Raw genomic sequence first — 16,359 nt, 5'->3', positions numbered from 1 at the left:
CTCTGATTTGTTCACACTAGCATACAGCAAGCGGTGACCAAGGACAGATCAGGAATTCAGCTCCCACCAACAAAATTACAAAAATACAGGAAATATGTGGTATACCTTTAAGTACATAAGTACCCTTTCGATTGACAATATAAAAGCCCCTAAACATTACCGCTGACCTTTAAAACCCACATGACGACTTATTCTTCCATTTACTCTAGTAGGGCAGAACTTGGAACTTGTCCATGGAATGATAGTATATAGCAGCTAGTCGACTGTTCAATCAGGAAGAATACTTCACTTCCTCCCCTCCACTCTTTCATTCATTAATCCTTCTAAGCCACACCCCTTGCCCCCAAACCATCCATAGATTTTCCCGCCTACTTCTATTATCACTTTAAAGTTACAGAGTAACTACTGTGTCTGCACCCATCTACCTAAACTCCATAATACAAGTCAAGATCCTTCTCGGCCACTACGCTCCTCCAACGAACGCCGCCTGGCTCTGCCATCCCTTCACACAAAGCAATCCAAGTCTCAGCTGTTCTCATCTGTGACACCACGATGGTGTAACGAGCTACCACACGCCATCAGAGCAGGGGCGTCCCTCTCTAACTTCAAGAAGCTCTTGAAAACTCATCTCTTCCGAGAAAACTTCCTCTTATAACACTTCTAACTCCTAACCTCTAACATGCACTTCCTGTGCTCTTCTTCTTCTATCCCCTACAATTATCTTGTATTGATTGCACTTTTTGTTAACTTAGTCGCTTTGGATAAAGGCGTCTGCCAAATGAGTAAATGTAATGTAAAGTTAAGGAGTAAACTCCCTCCAGGTTCACAATGTCCAATCGCATAAGCCGATACCTACATCCCCTCCTCTCTGACCCACACAGGAGGCGGCCATTGATCAGTGTGTTCATTATCAACACAATTATCTGCCAGCACCATCACACAAAGTGGGAGGTTCTTTAACAGTTATGAGGTTCATTATACTTTGGCAAAACCAGGGGTGAAAATGTTGAACATACATTTAATATAAAAACAAATAAGTCCCTCCAGATTGAACTGTTGTAGCACTGACTCAGCAGTCTGTCTGTCTGTTACATGACTTGTTCAAGTGAAGCTCAGACAGAGGGACAGAGGGTGAGCCCCTGCTACCCTGAAACAGGAGCACAGGGCAGTGGGTCAAACTTGCACGCGTGTAAAATCTATAGCTCCCTGTAGTATTCGCGCCTCATTTGTAAATACTGGAAAATCTATACAAAAATCTATAGTGCTACAAGACCAAGCCAGCTCCAGCACTTCATGTCCTGCCCTCGATTCTCTGACCCACACTCTGCTGACCTACATCATTCCTGTTCACACCCAGTTTGACTGATTGTGAACAATCAGTGGGTAAAGTGTAATTTGACCCATTCAGTGCAGCTCTGTCCACACGGCTGTGTGCTGTTATACAAGTAACTGTTTGCTAAAACAAAGTATCTGCTAACAAGCAATTCACATACATGAAATCAAAAGCAGAAATCTCAATCCCATGACAACCTGATTGCGCTTGTTACTATCCGACAACAACCTTTTTTAATGTGACAGAACTGTTTACGTCTACAGAGAATAGCAGAGTCTATCCATCTGGCAGTGGTGGAAGTGCAGACGGTGACATCCAGACTGTCATTGTAGATTGTGTGAACACGCAGGGACACAAAACAAGCCACTAGAGTTTGACACACTCCCGCCCTGCTCAAGCCCCCTGAGCCAAAATAACCTCACTGTCCAGCAGCTTTCATATGACACGAGCCTCAGACACTTCACACTGTTATGTCATCACACACACACACACACACAACACACACACACACACACACGCACGCGCGCACACACACACACCTGGAACATTTGATATCGACTGCCCAATTACCTAATCAGCAACTAATCAACAATAAACCACTTAGCGCACACTTCAAACCAAGAAACAATGCTCAAAACAACCTTAATTGCTATACATATATTACTGTATGTGCTATGTTAAATCAATAAAGATATTGCTGGCAAAAAAAAACAAACAACAACCTTACCTCCATTTTTTTTTTCCTTCAGGGCGGACTATTTTGATAAATATGTCAATCCCAACTTCGAATTCCAACCGTCGTTAACAATCAAAGAAAAGTGACGAGGATGAGAAGTGGTGAAAGGGAGAGAGATAGAGATCACCTACATGACAGGAGAGGTTCACGGCTGTGGGTGTTTTGTAAACAGACACCCTGATACTCTCACACACATGCCCCCACCCCTCCCCTCCTACCTCCTCCAGCCCCTCTGTCATTTAGCTGACCTGGCCAATAGCAGCGATGACTGGTCTCTGTTCCCTAAAACCCTGCAGCATGTGCACACATGCCAAATGTGTGCGTCTGTGTGTGCATTTGTGTTTGCAGAGGATGACCATTAATACAGGGGGTGTATAAAGCTACGCAAATACATGTCACGGGATGGAGTGAGTGAGTGAGTGAGTGAGTGAGTGAGTGAGTGAGTGAGTGAGTGTGTGTGTGTGTGTGTAGCACAATCATGTACAAATAAAAATACAAATACTTCCAATTCATTCCCTAAACAACAAAACCTAGAATTGTGATATCGCATTTCCCATATTTTTCTTTGGTTTCTCTTCCACTCCGTTCCCTCCAACCCTCTCATTCTCTCCCACTCGCATTGTTTCCAGAGGTTTTATGTTCCCTCTGTTGTTGTGTAATTACAGCTCATGCCCTGGGCGCTTTGTTTTCCTCATTTCCTTCTCCCTCTGTTTCTGCCGCCCACCACGCTTCTCTTTGTCCACCGTAATGCCCCTTTGTCCTTGTCCCAAAGCACCCTGGGTAGGGGGCCATGGGGAAAAACAAAAGGCCGGTCTGCTGGCCTGGCGCTCAGGACACTGGCCCGCTCCTGAAAGGTCAAAAAGGTCGCTGAGTTTCATGGCTATCAGGAGAGCACTTTGTTGATGACCGACAGTTCTGTGTGTCTCCTTTTCAGGACGGCTATATTCTCAATATTTCTCCCAGACTAGACCCTGCTGAATGCTTGGCTCAACATATAACCATAGTGCAAATTTTACATTGTGGCTGTAAGGTCACTGCATGTTCATAAATGCAGGGCCAACACTGTCTGTTGGGGCAGGTCGCAGACTCTTAGCATAAGAATGAAGCTCTACGTCACAAAAGTAGAAACTTACACAAATACACCATAAAAAACTCCTTGAAAAGGCTCTAATTTTAGCTCAACTCTGTGTGTCTGGTGGAGCTTTTGTTAAATTTTAATTAGTTTGAAGACATTCATAGTTCATTAACATAAGTTAAATGATGCAACGCCTGCAAAGATGCACGTACGATGAGAGAAATTTCACCCAGAGCTGCTGTGGCTCAGTTTTATACACAATTCATGATCGTTCATTTGAAAAGCAATACAGTGACCATGCAATGAAACCTGTCCCAACAAATGGCAGAGTACCACAAAAGAGTCTAAGTACTCCACGGGAAAAGCAGAGCTGACATGTCACAGGATTTGTTAGCAAGATTTGCAGTAAACAGGCCTGCTCTGGTCTTGATGGGACCTGAAATACACTGTGTCATCTTTTTACACACACAAAATGACAGATTCAACTGATATTTGTTGGTGCAGCGCCTGTGGACACTGTAGAGCATAAAATATCCCTTAGCAAGGCAAGAACTGTTCCCATCTTTGTGGGCAGACATTAATAAAACAGTCGACATAAACAGTAAATATTAATACAGTTTTTATTATAAATATATAGGGGTTATGGTATTTTAATCTGTGTTGTAATACCTTACAATTACTTGGAATCCTTCAAGAAATACTTTTGTTAGTTTGGGAAATATGCTTATTTTCTTTTGTACTGAGAGTTTCATGAGATGATTAGCTAAGCACAAAGACTGTGAAGAGGGGGAAGCGCCTGGCCGTGGTGTGTGACATGAATGTTTTTTGCATTCATTTCAAAGCCACAGGAACTGAAAACATTAAAAACGAGAAAAAAGGAGAGGAAGAGGGAGTGAGACAGGACCTGGGCGTGCACATTTCACGAGCAGAGAGGAGACGAGCGGATCTACTAATGCCCACTTTCACCCAGCAATGGACCATTAGAAGAGACAGCTGTCACTCTGTTTGCTGTTAACAGAGTGACAGCGGTTAACAGATACTCAAGTCTGCAGTGTAGTAATACACTTCAGTGATAGAATTATAACTTACAGAGTTTGAACTCTCTGGGTCTGTCTGATAATGGGTCCTGATATCTTTGGTTACATTGATTCAGTGGGGCACTTGCTGTTTTTATGCCTTCATCAGGATTGGAAATTAGGTTGTTTCCGTATTATCACCTATTACATATTAATGATAAACAACAGATAAAAAAGTAAGTCAAACCTCTTTCCTACCAAAAATACTAGTGCACACATAAATCAGGTAAAAAAAGGATCAAGTCATAAGTTTTACTTCCCGCGTCCATGGCTGGATGATTTTGAAGCTAGCCTGCCTCGTCAAAATCCTCCAGCATGGCACAATAGTTCTTGCTAGGCCTACGAAGACAGCCATGCATCATTATGCTTTGCTATTGTACCTTGTCAAAGTCCTCCTGTGTGGCTCTCATCTCCTTCCAGGTCTTGTTGAGCAGCTGAATGCAGACACAGAAAAGCTCCTCCATCAGGCGATCTTGACTGAAGAAGATGGGGTGGTAGTCAGATCTTGTCTCTGAGGCTGTTAACAGAGGAAAGGATGGAGAAGATGGAGGACAAAAGCAAAACAATGCAAGATTATTAGTTTTATCATTGGTTTGACTAGAAGTCACCGACAAAGTTACGGCACTAATAGGTTGGAGGTCAACTTACGGGGCTCTCCGATACGAAGGATTTCGCACAGGATGAGTGTGAGCTGGATGCTGCTCCTGGCAAATGGACACTCATGTTTGTCTTCCCTGCTACTGTTCTCCAGGACAAACTGGGAGAGGGAAACATTTTAACAGTGTATTGTAAACATAAAAAATTTAATTTGAGTTGGTCACAAAGTGACATAGAGCTCACACAGACAAAAAGCACATGACAATATGCAACTTTACAACAGTTAATGCATGAAAAGAAGTACAAATGTTAAGACAACTGAAACATGTTTGAGCAACAATATAATAACTGTGATAAGGTTGTATGCATCTTTCACGGTTATTTCAAATAAGGGACAGCTCAGATTAATGACTTACTGCTCAAGGACGTCATGATGCTCGCTAAGATGTTCACAAAATGTTTTGAGAAACATTTTCTTGTGCCATAAATATAGTTGTAAATGACAAACTCTTCAAGTTGTTGAATTACAGCAGATAAATCACGCTTACCCTGCTGTAGGCATCAGGATAGCATGAGGCAAAATAAAACATGGTGTCCAAAGCAAGAAGACCAGGAGGCGTTCGCACCAAGTCCTGACCGGGGTTACTGTTGTTCTGAAAGGAAATGATCAAAGACGATATTAATCACAGTAATATGAAGATGAAAACTAGTGGTATCGATAAGAACGATGTTCCTGAACAGAAACATTGTGGAAGAACTCTGGCCAGCAGTCATTTACAGAGAAGCCTAGCTTCTTGAACTCTTTGGCGCAGAGCGAGCGTCGCCTCTCGTGGCTCAGACTGTTCTCGCTTTCCATCTCAAACGCTGCCTGCCGCAAATTATGAAGGATGTCTCTCTGCTCCTGGAGAGATGAGGCAAAGAAGCAGATAAAAAAAATTGTGTGTGGGTGTTAACAGCAAGTTAGAAGGCTGATCATCAGCAGCAGATGTTTTCACTCCGAGTTAGACTCGTCATGTGAGAGCTTACCTGGCTGTAACAGTCCAGAGGCGTCCTCATGCGAGGCTCCAGGTGATTCAAAGTAACTGACTGTAGGACATAGAGGTAGTGGGCCATCTCGTCCTGGACTGAACCAGAACTATGGATGATGTTCTGCAAAAAATGAACAATCCTCTTTAATAGCCTAGAGTGTTGCTTTATTTACATTCCTTTCATCATATTATCACAGAAAACTGTGTGAAATTTGAATGTAAAGGAGATAATTTACTTTATAAATGTACTGACGGAGATTCTTCTTTTTCAGGAACGCAAACATTTCCTGAAAACAAACAGAAGACAAGGAACAAGAGGACAAAGTGAGCATTAGGGAGATGTGTCACTAGGGTGCAATGACATGTTTCTAACATGGGGTGGCGATATAACGTCAGTAACTGATTAGTGGGCGGGACGAGGGTTAGTTATAGGACTTTGACCTCTGTAAGGAAGTCATCACCTCCTGGTACATGCATCTCTAACCCAACCTCGTTTTCTTCAGGACTAATATGCTGATAAGAAGGGTGGATTTGTTGACCTACTGTAAAAATGAGGAAGCGTGTGTGTGAGAGTAACAAAGAGTCTGAGAGAAAGGAGATGGATGGCTGAATGAAGGAACTGTTTCCGTACAATGAGAGAGGAGCAGGAACAGAACAGAACAGAGGGAGAGAAAGCCTCGATTGTCTGCGGAAAAGCTGAGATGACCAGACAGAATGAGATAGATGGGTCGTCTCCAGCTGTCTGTAAAAAGTGGCGCCTGCAGGATTCTGACTCACGTGTACAGTAATGACGTTGTAGTCTAAATAACCTCCTACAGTCCCAAGTCACATGCATGCCACTCTCAGCCTTGGGATACAAAAGCTTCCCATCAGTGCATGAATGCACCACAGTAAATAGTTAAGATGGCTGAAAATGAAAAACATCAGCTAAGTTACAGTATGCACAGTGCATACTGATTTACAGCTGTACGCACCACTGTCTGAAAGTAACATTCACAAACTAGAGGTCTGCATGCTTGGAAGCTAGAATAGCTATTAGAAGAGGAAGTGATGGAAAGTGCGTTTAAATGTAAGAAGCAGACAGGCAGCACCTGTCTGTCCGAGTCCCCGGCTGTTTGTAGTAGTGCCATTAGGAGTGCCATGGCTTTGGTCTGGATCTGCTGGTTCGTCCTGAAAGAGGTCAGAGTGGAGAAAGGAGTTTACTTAGGTCTGGTACCTTCAGCAGGACATGCCTGGCAGAGATCTGCACTACTGAATGCACTCTTCTAGTTTCCTTCTGTCTTTGATTTCTTCCACTAATATGAGTAGCTAAGTGTTTTGCTCTTGAAGCAACCCAGCAGATATTCGGTCAATGTAATGTGTATGTCTCATTTTTTCACATTAATTAAAGTCTAAAAAAGTAATATGCTACACAAAGCACATTTGAATAAATATATTCATTTATAAAGCAAGCGTTCTAAGAGCCTTTCAATCTGTTACTTACACCTGGAGGTGAGCGATGAGCCTCTCCAGAGTGACTTCCTGTTTGACCTGCAGGAAGAGACTGTGGCTGCTCAGCACCATGCTCTCCAGGATGTCCAAGGACACCTGCTGTATTGACGCATCAGTCGGCTTGGCATTGACGAAGCTGGCAATCTGAAAGCAGAGAAAGAAGGAAGTGGAGGAGAGAAAGAAGGTGGGAACATTAAGATAGAGAGCAGCTACAGCCGATGAAAAAAATCAAAAAGTGAATCTGTGACAAAACAACAGACAGATGGAGAGAGAGCAGCAAATACAGCACCTTCTTGATGAAGTCAGATGAGAGGTTCTCCCATGAAACTATCCCATGATCCATCAGTTCCATGAAGCCCGTCAGTGTGTGGGTCATGATCACATTACTCCTGAATGATGCAGACACACATAGAAAGAAATATTTAGGCAATAGACATTCATTCTCTCACACACACACACATACAAAATCCTTTTTAGTAATGCAGTTACCGTTTTAAAGCATAAATATTTAAACTATCAAGGGTCTCAGGAGTCAGCAAAGGAAAATGTGCACAGGCACATGGAGTACTAACTCATTAGAGTCCTCCACTATCTTGACCAATAAGATGTGTCCGTCTCGGCTGATGAATTCCTGGGCAAAGGTCACGTCTGTGGAAACACTCGCCAGTTCCTTCAGTGAATCACAGCGCACGCCTGAGTCCGAGCTCTGGATGCCCTTGTACAAGTCTTCTGCACAGCGGCCCTGCGTTCACCAGCATCAATGAAACAAAAAGAAACACAAATATGCTCAAACACACCCCAACTATTTTCAATTATTATTCATATTCTTGCTCTTCTTTGAAACGCAGCTACTTGAAATGGCAGTGACAGGTCAGTGCTAATTCTGTAAACCTGCTGCGTCCAGACTGTAAATGAAAGAGTGACGAGCCAGTGACAGAGGGCTGGAGGAATATGAGAAGAGGGAGGTGAAAGAGACAGCCTGACTGGTGCAGACTCACCGGTGCCTTGGTCAGACGCAGAATGCAGCCGTTCTTAATGTCCAGACGATTCTACAACACACGAATAAAAAAGACACATACATGAAAAAGTATTTAAATATATTTTTTTAAAATTACTAAAACACACTGACATATACAGTGACACTTAGACCACAAGTTAGAGGAAGTAAAACACACATGTATACAAATAACTAACTAACCACAGCGAAGAGAGAAACACAGAAACATAGAACGCAAACTCACTGAGAGATAGCAGGGCTTGATGGCATAAATACATTCATATTAAATGGCTGACTATGTTACAATCTAAAGGACTCAACAGGAAGATAACAAGCTCTGCACCTCCTGGCCAAAGACAACTCGACTCAACCTGCTGATACTGCATTCCTTCTAATAAAGCATTTATCCTACTCCAGCCTCACTTCTAGGGTTTATTTAACAGGTACAATGCTGATGAACGTCGCTGCAGGGAAAAAGAAATGCAACAGCAAAGTAATGTACATAGGGCTTCTAGCTGAAGCAATTCCCCTTGCCCCAATTTCTGAAATCAGACTGCTGTTGAAAGCAGGAAATAATCTCATTATTACACTGCATGCAATTAAGCCAAGTGTTCCTCAGACTCATCAAGAACCTGCTCTTAAACTGAAACATCTGCGTTTAACTACAAACTCACTAACTTCAAAGTTAGTTATCTTGTACCAACTATAAGGGTGCTAAAAGTAGAAGCCTGCTGTGTGTTTCACACTCTAAACAGCAGCACACTTTACTTATGATGATCTCACTTCAGTTTACTTCAATACATTTTTCTCTGCATATATCTGATGGCACTGTAATAGCTTCTGCAGCCGTGCCTTCAGCCCAAAGAGGGGGAGGGTCTTCAGTGGCAACCTTTTCAAAAGGTCACTTGACACCAAGAGGCTGAGTGTAGTTCCAGCTGCTTTTCTATTTTTCTTTCTCACTCCCCATCCTTTGCTTTCCCAGCCTGTCTCACCCTCATTTTCAACAGCATTAATGACAATGAATGGTGTGAGTAATTTCATGTACTTTTAAGGAAAACACTAACAAAAGCAGTAAGAGGTCACAAAGTGTTGACAAACTTGTGATTCACTGATTCATTGCTGCGCTTTTACGTCTTAAAAAAAGAGATTTAAAACATTCTGCTCTTAAACATCTGAAGGGCGGACTCAGGTCTGTTGCACAATGTTCTTGAGATGTGCTCAGACATTTACCAGGACTGTAGATAATTATTTGTATGGATTTCTACATAGAGGTGACTCACCGATTCAGTGATATACATCTGCACTCCATCAGCATACTGCAGAGCGTAGTTGTCAGGACCTGGGAGATTCCAGCTACACATGCACATGCAAACTGACATTAACTATCACGGTAATACAGTTGAATGATAATGATGTCAAACATTACCACAGACACAGAACATAGAGGCAGCAACACAAATATAAACCACTGTCATCAACTTACCCATCACAAACCTCCTTTATTACAGCAGACAGAGGCTTTTTCTGCACAGAGACACAACAAAACAGCATGTAGTCAAGCACATTTACACAACATGAAAAACACACACCTGCTGCATACATGTGGGTCATAAAAACAGGACTTTGCAGACTCTACCATCAAAGTCTTTTCTCTGTCAGGGAGCTGAACACACGCTTCAGTAATGTCATGCTCTTATGGGATTGTGGTACCACAGCTATTCTTGCTGGCTGCAAACCTTGTTTGCTGAGAAGAGAAAATCCAAGCGCTCCCCAACGCTTTCTGAACAATGTTACCCCTCAGTGCCCAGATCCCTCTTTGTACGTAAATACAAGCCAGACTACTTCCATGTCTGGATTCTCAGCTATCCTGCCATTAGTGGTTATCCCGGCGGTCAACCAATCAAAATGTCTTCGGGTACTGCGGTAGACCCAGTGGCTGCTCTGTTATTAGTGGCAGCAAAGAAGGTCAACCAATCAGATATGTTTAGCGGAGACGGCTGGGCCAATGAGAAGTTTTTGAGGTATTCTTCAGGGCTTGAAAAAGTGTGTGAAACTGTGTTCATTCCAGTTGGGCTGCATTTTCCAACTCTTGAAATGACTAGACCGTCTAGTAAGTACCTGTTAAATCAATTCCCTCAGTTCAAACCTTCTGACTGACCATGACTGAGAGACACACACCCTTGCTGTCTGGGAAAAAAACAACTATTCATGTGTGATGTATTGCGCAAAGAAGTGCAACTTCCCCCAAAGTTCCTGGGAAACGCATGGAAAACTTCCTCACAATCACATTTTGTAAAAGCTGAAGAAACAAAACCAGTGGGTGAGTATGGATCCCCAAAGTGTTCAATGTTATAAAAGACACAATTATAAATAAATAAATAAATAAATAAATAAATAAATAAATAGTGTCATATAAATGAACCAACAATTTGTGAAATTATGAAAAAGTTGTTAAAAACAGCTTTTAGCCTTAGCTTAACAAGGCTGCCAACTAGCTAGGTCAGCTTGTGAACTTAGATAATTGATTATTACATGTTAGCAGTGTTACCTAGCTCCTGTTGACTAGATCCACCACAGAGAAAGACTACATGTCCTTTTGGTCTTCACAGAGCTGTGCGTCTTTCTCTGAGGAACATCTTTAGAAACACAAAGCTACAGAGGTAACTGAATTAACCAGCTAAAGTTAGCTGCTGCCGTCTTTCACTTTGATACTGAGTAATAAACCACGCTCACAACACCACCTAGCTAGCTAGTTAGCCAGCCAGCTAGGCATGTGCACATTGATATTAGTTTTTAACAGAACCTAAGTGGCTCATTCTGGTAGCAGTTGTAGAACTTGCTAGATTAAGTGGCAGAGGGCACCTTGACAAAGCCACTGTCATGAAAACATTAACATTACATAGTTACATAGTAACATTATGAAATAACAATTGACCCTGGGAAAAGGCCTTTTGAAATAAAGATAACTCCCATAAAACTCTGGTCAGTTATTATTAAATAGCTATTTCACAAAATGTTGTTTCATTTATACATATTATACAATATAAAACACCTATTTGTCGATTCAATATTGAACACTTTAAAGCTCCATAGATTGGTCAGTAAAAAGCATCAGGGAGAGTGAATGAAAAGAAAATGTTGAAAAGCTGACACATTTATGTAACTACCAGTCAAAGAGACGTTTATTATATTGGCAGCGACATTGTAAGGCTATTTTTAACATCACGTGCTGCAGCTGCTGCATTAAACCATACTGGTAAGGAAGTGGAGATCTGTAGGCACACACACTACACAGTCAACAAAAAGGTTTTATAACAACACATTATCTTCCTGTGTTATCTCACCATCAACCACAGACGCATTTGGTCTCTATTGTTGTTCCAATCAAAGAAACATCTCAGAATTAAGCAAAAGGTCCAAAAAAACAATTCTACCAAGCATTTTTTAAAATTGGGTTGATACCTCCATTTTTTCCAATAAAATGTTGATATGTTAGAATTTCAAAGTGTGTATGTCAAAAATGTCAATGTCTGCAAAAAAAATCACTGTCACCAGCCACATGAATCAGTACACAATGTATTCCCAAGGAAATGTATTACCCAACTTGCAGTCAGTGCTACTGCGTGGCGGGGGGGGGGGGGGGGGGGGGGGGGGGGGGGTGATAGAGCCAGAGACATCCTTTTGGTCTGATTGGTTCACAGAGTTGAGATGTCTTCTTGTCCTGAATTTTGTCTCTCAGTTACTTACTCGCCGCTTCCCAGATTGTGAAGCACCTCTATCAAGCACCTCCAATAAAGTAGTTATGGTTATCCTGAGCAGCAGCACATTTGATCAGCAAACAAATATATAACTAGTTCACACAAAAATAAACCCTTGACAGAACACAACACTTGCGTGATTCTTGGCATCATCGTCTTCTCAGAATCTATATCTACTATATCTACATCATGCTGCTATTCAAGTTTCTAAGTGACATGACATTGAATAGGGCTCTTGTGTAGTAGTACACTGATGTTCTTCAATAAACCAGTTAGTTTTAAGATACATATACATAAAACAAGTTGGATTCTGTTGTGGATGGGTAAAACATTTTTTGTGAGTTGTGGCCCATAGTGCTGCTGCAGATTTTTGTCTGACCGGCCACCGGGAAGGTCTCAAACTACAGAACTTATGAGCTAACATTCCTGCCCTGGTATCACTACCAATTAAACTCACAGCAAGATATGTATCTAAAAATCAGGTTAGGGATATGGCTGCTGTTGTGGTCTTTGGATTTACCAAGATGAGCAAATGTACCAGCGTAAGAGGAAGTGCTGCCTGAAAAGACGCAACTAAGGGAAAGAAATTCCCATGGTGGTTCGCTGTCAGAGCAAACAGCCAGCTAGAGAAGTCTGAGAACAGGCAGACACCAGAGACTCCACATATATACGATACTAAGATGATATTCTCAAGTATTACCAACCAGAATAACAAATTACATAGTTCATCAACCTTTACCAGAATTTGGAGTTTAAAACAGAGTATATTTGAAATTGTGTGTGTGCATTACCTGGTCCAGTTGTATGAGCTGGGGGTAGGCCCCAGGCATCTGGATAGCTATCTTCACTATGTCCTTCTGTTGTGGCATGTTGGCACCTCTTGACTCCACCAAGCTCCAGCTGCTGATAATGAAAGCGATGAAAGTGTCACAATAAAGTCTCATCATGTTACACGCAGTTTATTCCGTAATCAATTTGTCATGACCTTTACTCCCTGGAACCTGGGGGAAACTCTTTAATAGGGACCTCACCAATGAATACCAGTAAACAAACCAAATAAACATAACATTTCTGTCCTGTTTCAACAAAGATAACTATGTGGAAACTGTAGGTAAACTACAACTGAGCTCGTTTGGAGACTTTAAATCCCAAGATTGAATTACACACTGAAATTTATGTGGCTGGACTAAAAATCTGACCTCTAAACTTGTGATGAACAGAATATCGATCATTTTATAAATAAACAACAATGCAGGCCTAGTCTTGACTTCAACAACTGAACAATCAGTTCTTCTGTTCAGTTCACAGACTTCCATTTTGACAACAGAGACACTTATAGTGGGCTTTGCTGTTGTGTCAAACTGAATAATAATTTGGTGATTTTAAAACATGATAAAGTGAAAAGCTAACCAACCCGAGAGCAGTGTCTCTGTAAGGTGAACTGATGAGTCCGGTAGTCTCATAAATGACTCATGGCGGTCAACGCAACTATCATTTTCAACATGAAGTTGTAGATCACCGTGTTCCTGTTTCATTGTGTATTTATGGCGCACTGAGTAAAGCTGAGAGGGCTTAAACTGTCTGTGCATGCAGGATCGTTCACTCTTTCTTCTCCCCTTTCCAACTCACACACACATCCTACAAACTTCCTCCTCAGCCTTCAGACAGCATTCCCAGAGGATACAGAAGAAGCTGTTGTTGTGCCTCCAACCCTTCCCCCTTTCTTGTCCTTCCACATCTCCCCCTTGCTTTCAGCACATGGAAACAATACGGTTGGATCGAAATTCTTCTGTACATTCACAAGCTCACGATGAGAGAAAAGAGATCGAGCTTGTGCCTGCCTGTGTTCGGGGTGATTATCTCGAGGATAGTTCACATAACTCACTCCAGACTAAAAAGGAAGGCTCTCACAGTTTATGGCAAATCTCAAAGCAATTCTCCTGTCAAAACAACCACATGCCTTTACTGTCCTCCCATCTCGCTCTGCCCTGAGGCAGCAACTCCACTGATAAAGACTGCCTTCAAAGCAAGAATGAAAAGGACACTCAGGCTGGAGACCTGCTGATTTTAACAAGAACACACAAATACAATAACACCAAGTTTGTTTTTGAATCATTTACATGGACTAGACGGCAAGGAAACCCTGGGGTGCTGAAATCATGACGCTGGTACTGGTGCAAAAGGTCAGCTTCAACAAATAACATCAAGAACTAGCGGCCTTAATCTTAAAGAGATTTGGGGGAATGTAGGGTTGTTCTAGGCCAGCTTATGAGTCAGCAAATTCAAGGGCAAACTCCGGGTACTGGCATGTCATGCCTTTGTAACAACAAAGATTGCCTGTGGGTTTGAAGCTGAGTATTTGTCTGAGCTGTATAATCATGAATGTGAAAGCGAGTCCATGAGTCTATTAGTTGAAACCCAAATTATTGCTTTGGTTGCACTACAAAAAAAATCAAAGGAAAGGTAGGTATTAACAGCTGCATCTTATGATGTTGTATTTTTCTACCAATTGGGAACGACCTATAAAACGCCCAAGTATTTCACTCTGACTCTTACAGTTATTAACACCAGTTCTCGAGATGCCTGGCAATTTAAAAACTTTGTTTATTTAGTCATAAATATTTAATGAAAACATCCTGATGTTTCTAACTGAATAATGCAAGTTTTTGTGTATGGCTATCCGAACATCTTGAGAAACAACCATTAAAAGGCCGTTCACTCTTGAATTTACTTGACTACAGTCAAGTTTAAGAAAATTGTCTTACGGAAAAGAAAATGATGCAAATATTTTTCACGATATTACTGTGATCCAAATTCTAGATAATTCCTTTTCTCCTATCACAGTACAATTAATATTAATCACTTTTCTATTGATATTCTGCTACTGCACTTACTGCAGGCGAGTGTGTCCACAGCAGAGATACTCTAGTGAGCTCACACGCAGTGGTGAACTGGATCATACAACAGGGAAAAGGGCTCATAGAGAAATGCAACAAATGTAGCCAGTTACACTTGATGAAAAGAACATTTTTTAAGTAGAAGTCAGATGGGACAGGACAGAGAGTTAAAACATTAATTTAAGTCCAGAAATCTTCCAGCGCTCTGAGTTAACCCTGTGCCGACCACAAAGCACCACCTGCCTACATTCATGGCCTGTCCGTACATGCTTCAGGCCTCGTCTAACAGTGGGTGCACTGACATTCTAACTTCACTACAAGAAGAAGAAGCATGTTTCCTCGACTGTACAACAAAACGAGCTTTGTCAGTGTTGTAACCTGTATTCTGCCTTATCAGATGTACCACATACTATTCTAAATCGAATTAGTTGCTGGTCTGACAACCTGGTGAAAGAAGTGGAAATGAGAAGACAAATTAAACATTCAAAAGCTTGTTCTGAGATAATTTCACTGGTTACATGTTCCTTGTAGCTAGAAACCAGTTAGAGTATTCCAAAAATGGAAAAATGTTGTAATCAATGTTGAAGCTGTTCAATGTTTCCCTTTCTTAACCCAGCAGAAGAGAGAGTGGAGGTTTTCTTCTCATTCTCTGCAGAGGTTAACCACTGAAGTGAGTGAGGCTGTCAGTTTCTGTGCCTGTCTGTGCCTGTCTGTGATGTCCCCTAAATTAAGTTAAAGTGGAAGCCGAAACTGCACTTTGTGTACATGTCTGTCTGCTTCTAAACAGAAGTGAAGGTTTTGATACACTATTGTCAATGCAATGATTGCAGTTAGCTAACACTCATTATAATGATTAATGCATTTTATAAATCTATTGATATATCAGTTACATTAATTTCCAGTTAATGTGTCAATTGGGTTTAATTTGAAAGATTTTTAAGCAAAAATGTACTGGTTACACTATTCGCACATTTTCAGTTTCCCATGACAGTAAATGGAATTTCTTTGGGTTTAGTGCCAGGTTTGGACAAAGCAATGTATTTTGAAGGCATCACCTTGGACAGGCAACTTTTCTGACATTTTATAGACCCAGCGATATATCAAGTCAGATTCATAATGTATTGAAACAATTGTTAGTTGCAGCCTTATTAGGTTTAATCAGAAATACGACATGCAAAATTCATTCTTTTCTGAAGGAAAATCATAGATTATTATCAGGACACACATAATCGACAGTTATTAAAAGACATGACAAATTTTTACTGTGTTAATATGTCATTACCGTAATGGGAAGTTACAGTACAGGGAAAATACATCTAGGCATAAAATGTTTAGCTGTCATATTGTACAGTAAACTCATTGTTTCCCCTC

At 41.4% G+C, this 16,359-nt stretch overlaps 1 protein-coding gene across 1 annotated transcript in view; it reads right to left on the bottom strand.

The window, feature by feature from the left end:
- The window catches only part of elmo3 (engulfment and cell motility 3), a 26,049-nt gene that overhangs the window by 6,839 nt on the left and 2,851 nt on the right, over window positions 1-16,359 (bottom strand). The window contains exons 2-15 of the mRNA XM_046038630.1: window positions 12,883-12,994; window positions 9,817-9,857; window positions 9,614-9,686; window positions 8,335-8,385; window positions 7,909-8,078; window positions 7,626-7,725; window positions 7,329-7,480; window positions 6,937-7,015; window positions 6,082-6,132; window positions 5,844-5,966; window positions 5,596-5,718; window positions 5,366-5,470; window positions 4,869-4,977; window positions 4,601-4,737 (exon numbers count right to left, since the gene is read on the bottom strand). Of these exons, the coding sequence (XP_045894586.1) occupies window positions 4,601-4,737; window positions 4,869-4,977; window positions 5,366-5,470; window positions 5,596-5,718; window positions 5,844-5,966; window positions 6,082-6,132; window positions 6,937-7,015; window positions 7,329-7,480; window positions 7,626-7,725; window positions 7,909-8,078; window positions 8,335-8,385; window positions 9,614-9,686; window positions 9,817-9,857; window positions 12,883-12,960 (1,392 nt within the window). The 5' untranslated portion in view covers window positions 12,961-12,994. The remainder of the gene's footprint in view (window positions 1-4,600; window positions 4,738-4,868; window positions 4,978-5,365; window positions 5,471-5,595; window positions 5,719-5,843; window positions 5,967-6,081; window positions 6,133-6,936; window positions 7,016-7,328; window positions 7,481-7,625; window positions 7,726-7,908; window positions 8,079-8,334; window positions 8,386-9,613; window positions 9,687-9,816; window positions 9,858-12,882; window positions 12,995-16,359) is intronic.

The sequence above is a fragment of the Micropterus dolomieu genome, linkage group LG22 (assembly GCF_021292245.1).
Source record: "Micropterus dolomieu isolate WLL.071019.BEF.003 ecotype Adirondacks linkage group LG22, ASM2129224v1, whole genome shotgun sequence".
NCBI lineage: Eukaryota > Metazoa > Chordata > Actinopteri > Centrarchiformes > Centrarchidae > Micropterus > Micropterus dolomieu.
The sequence above is the reverse complement of the archived record's forward strand: the minus strand, read 5'-3'. Positions and strand labels throughout refer to the sequence as shown.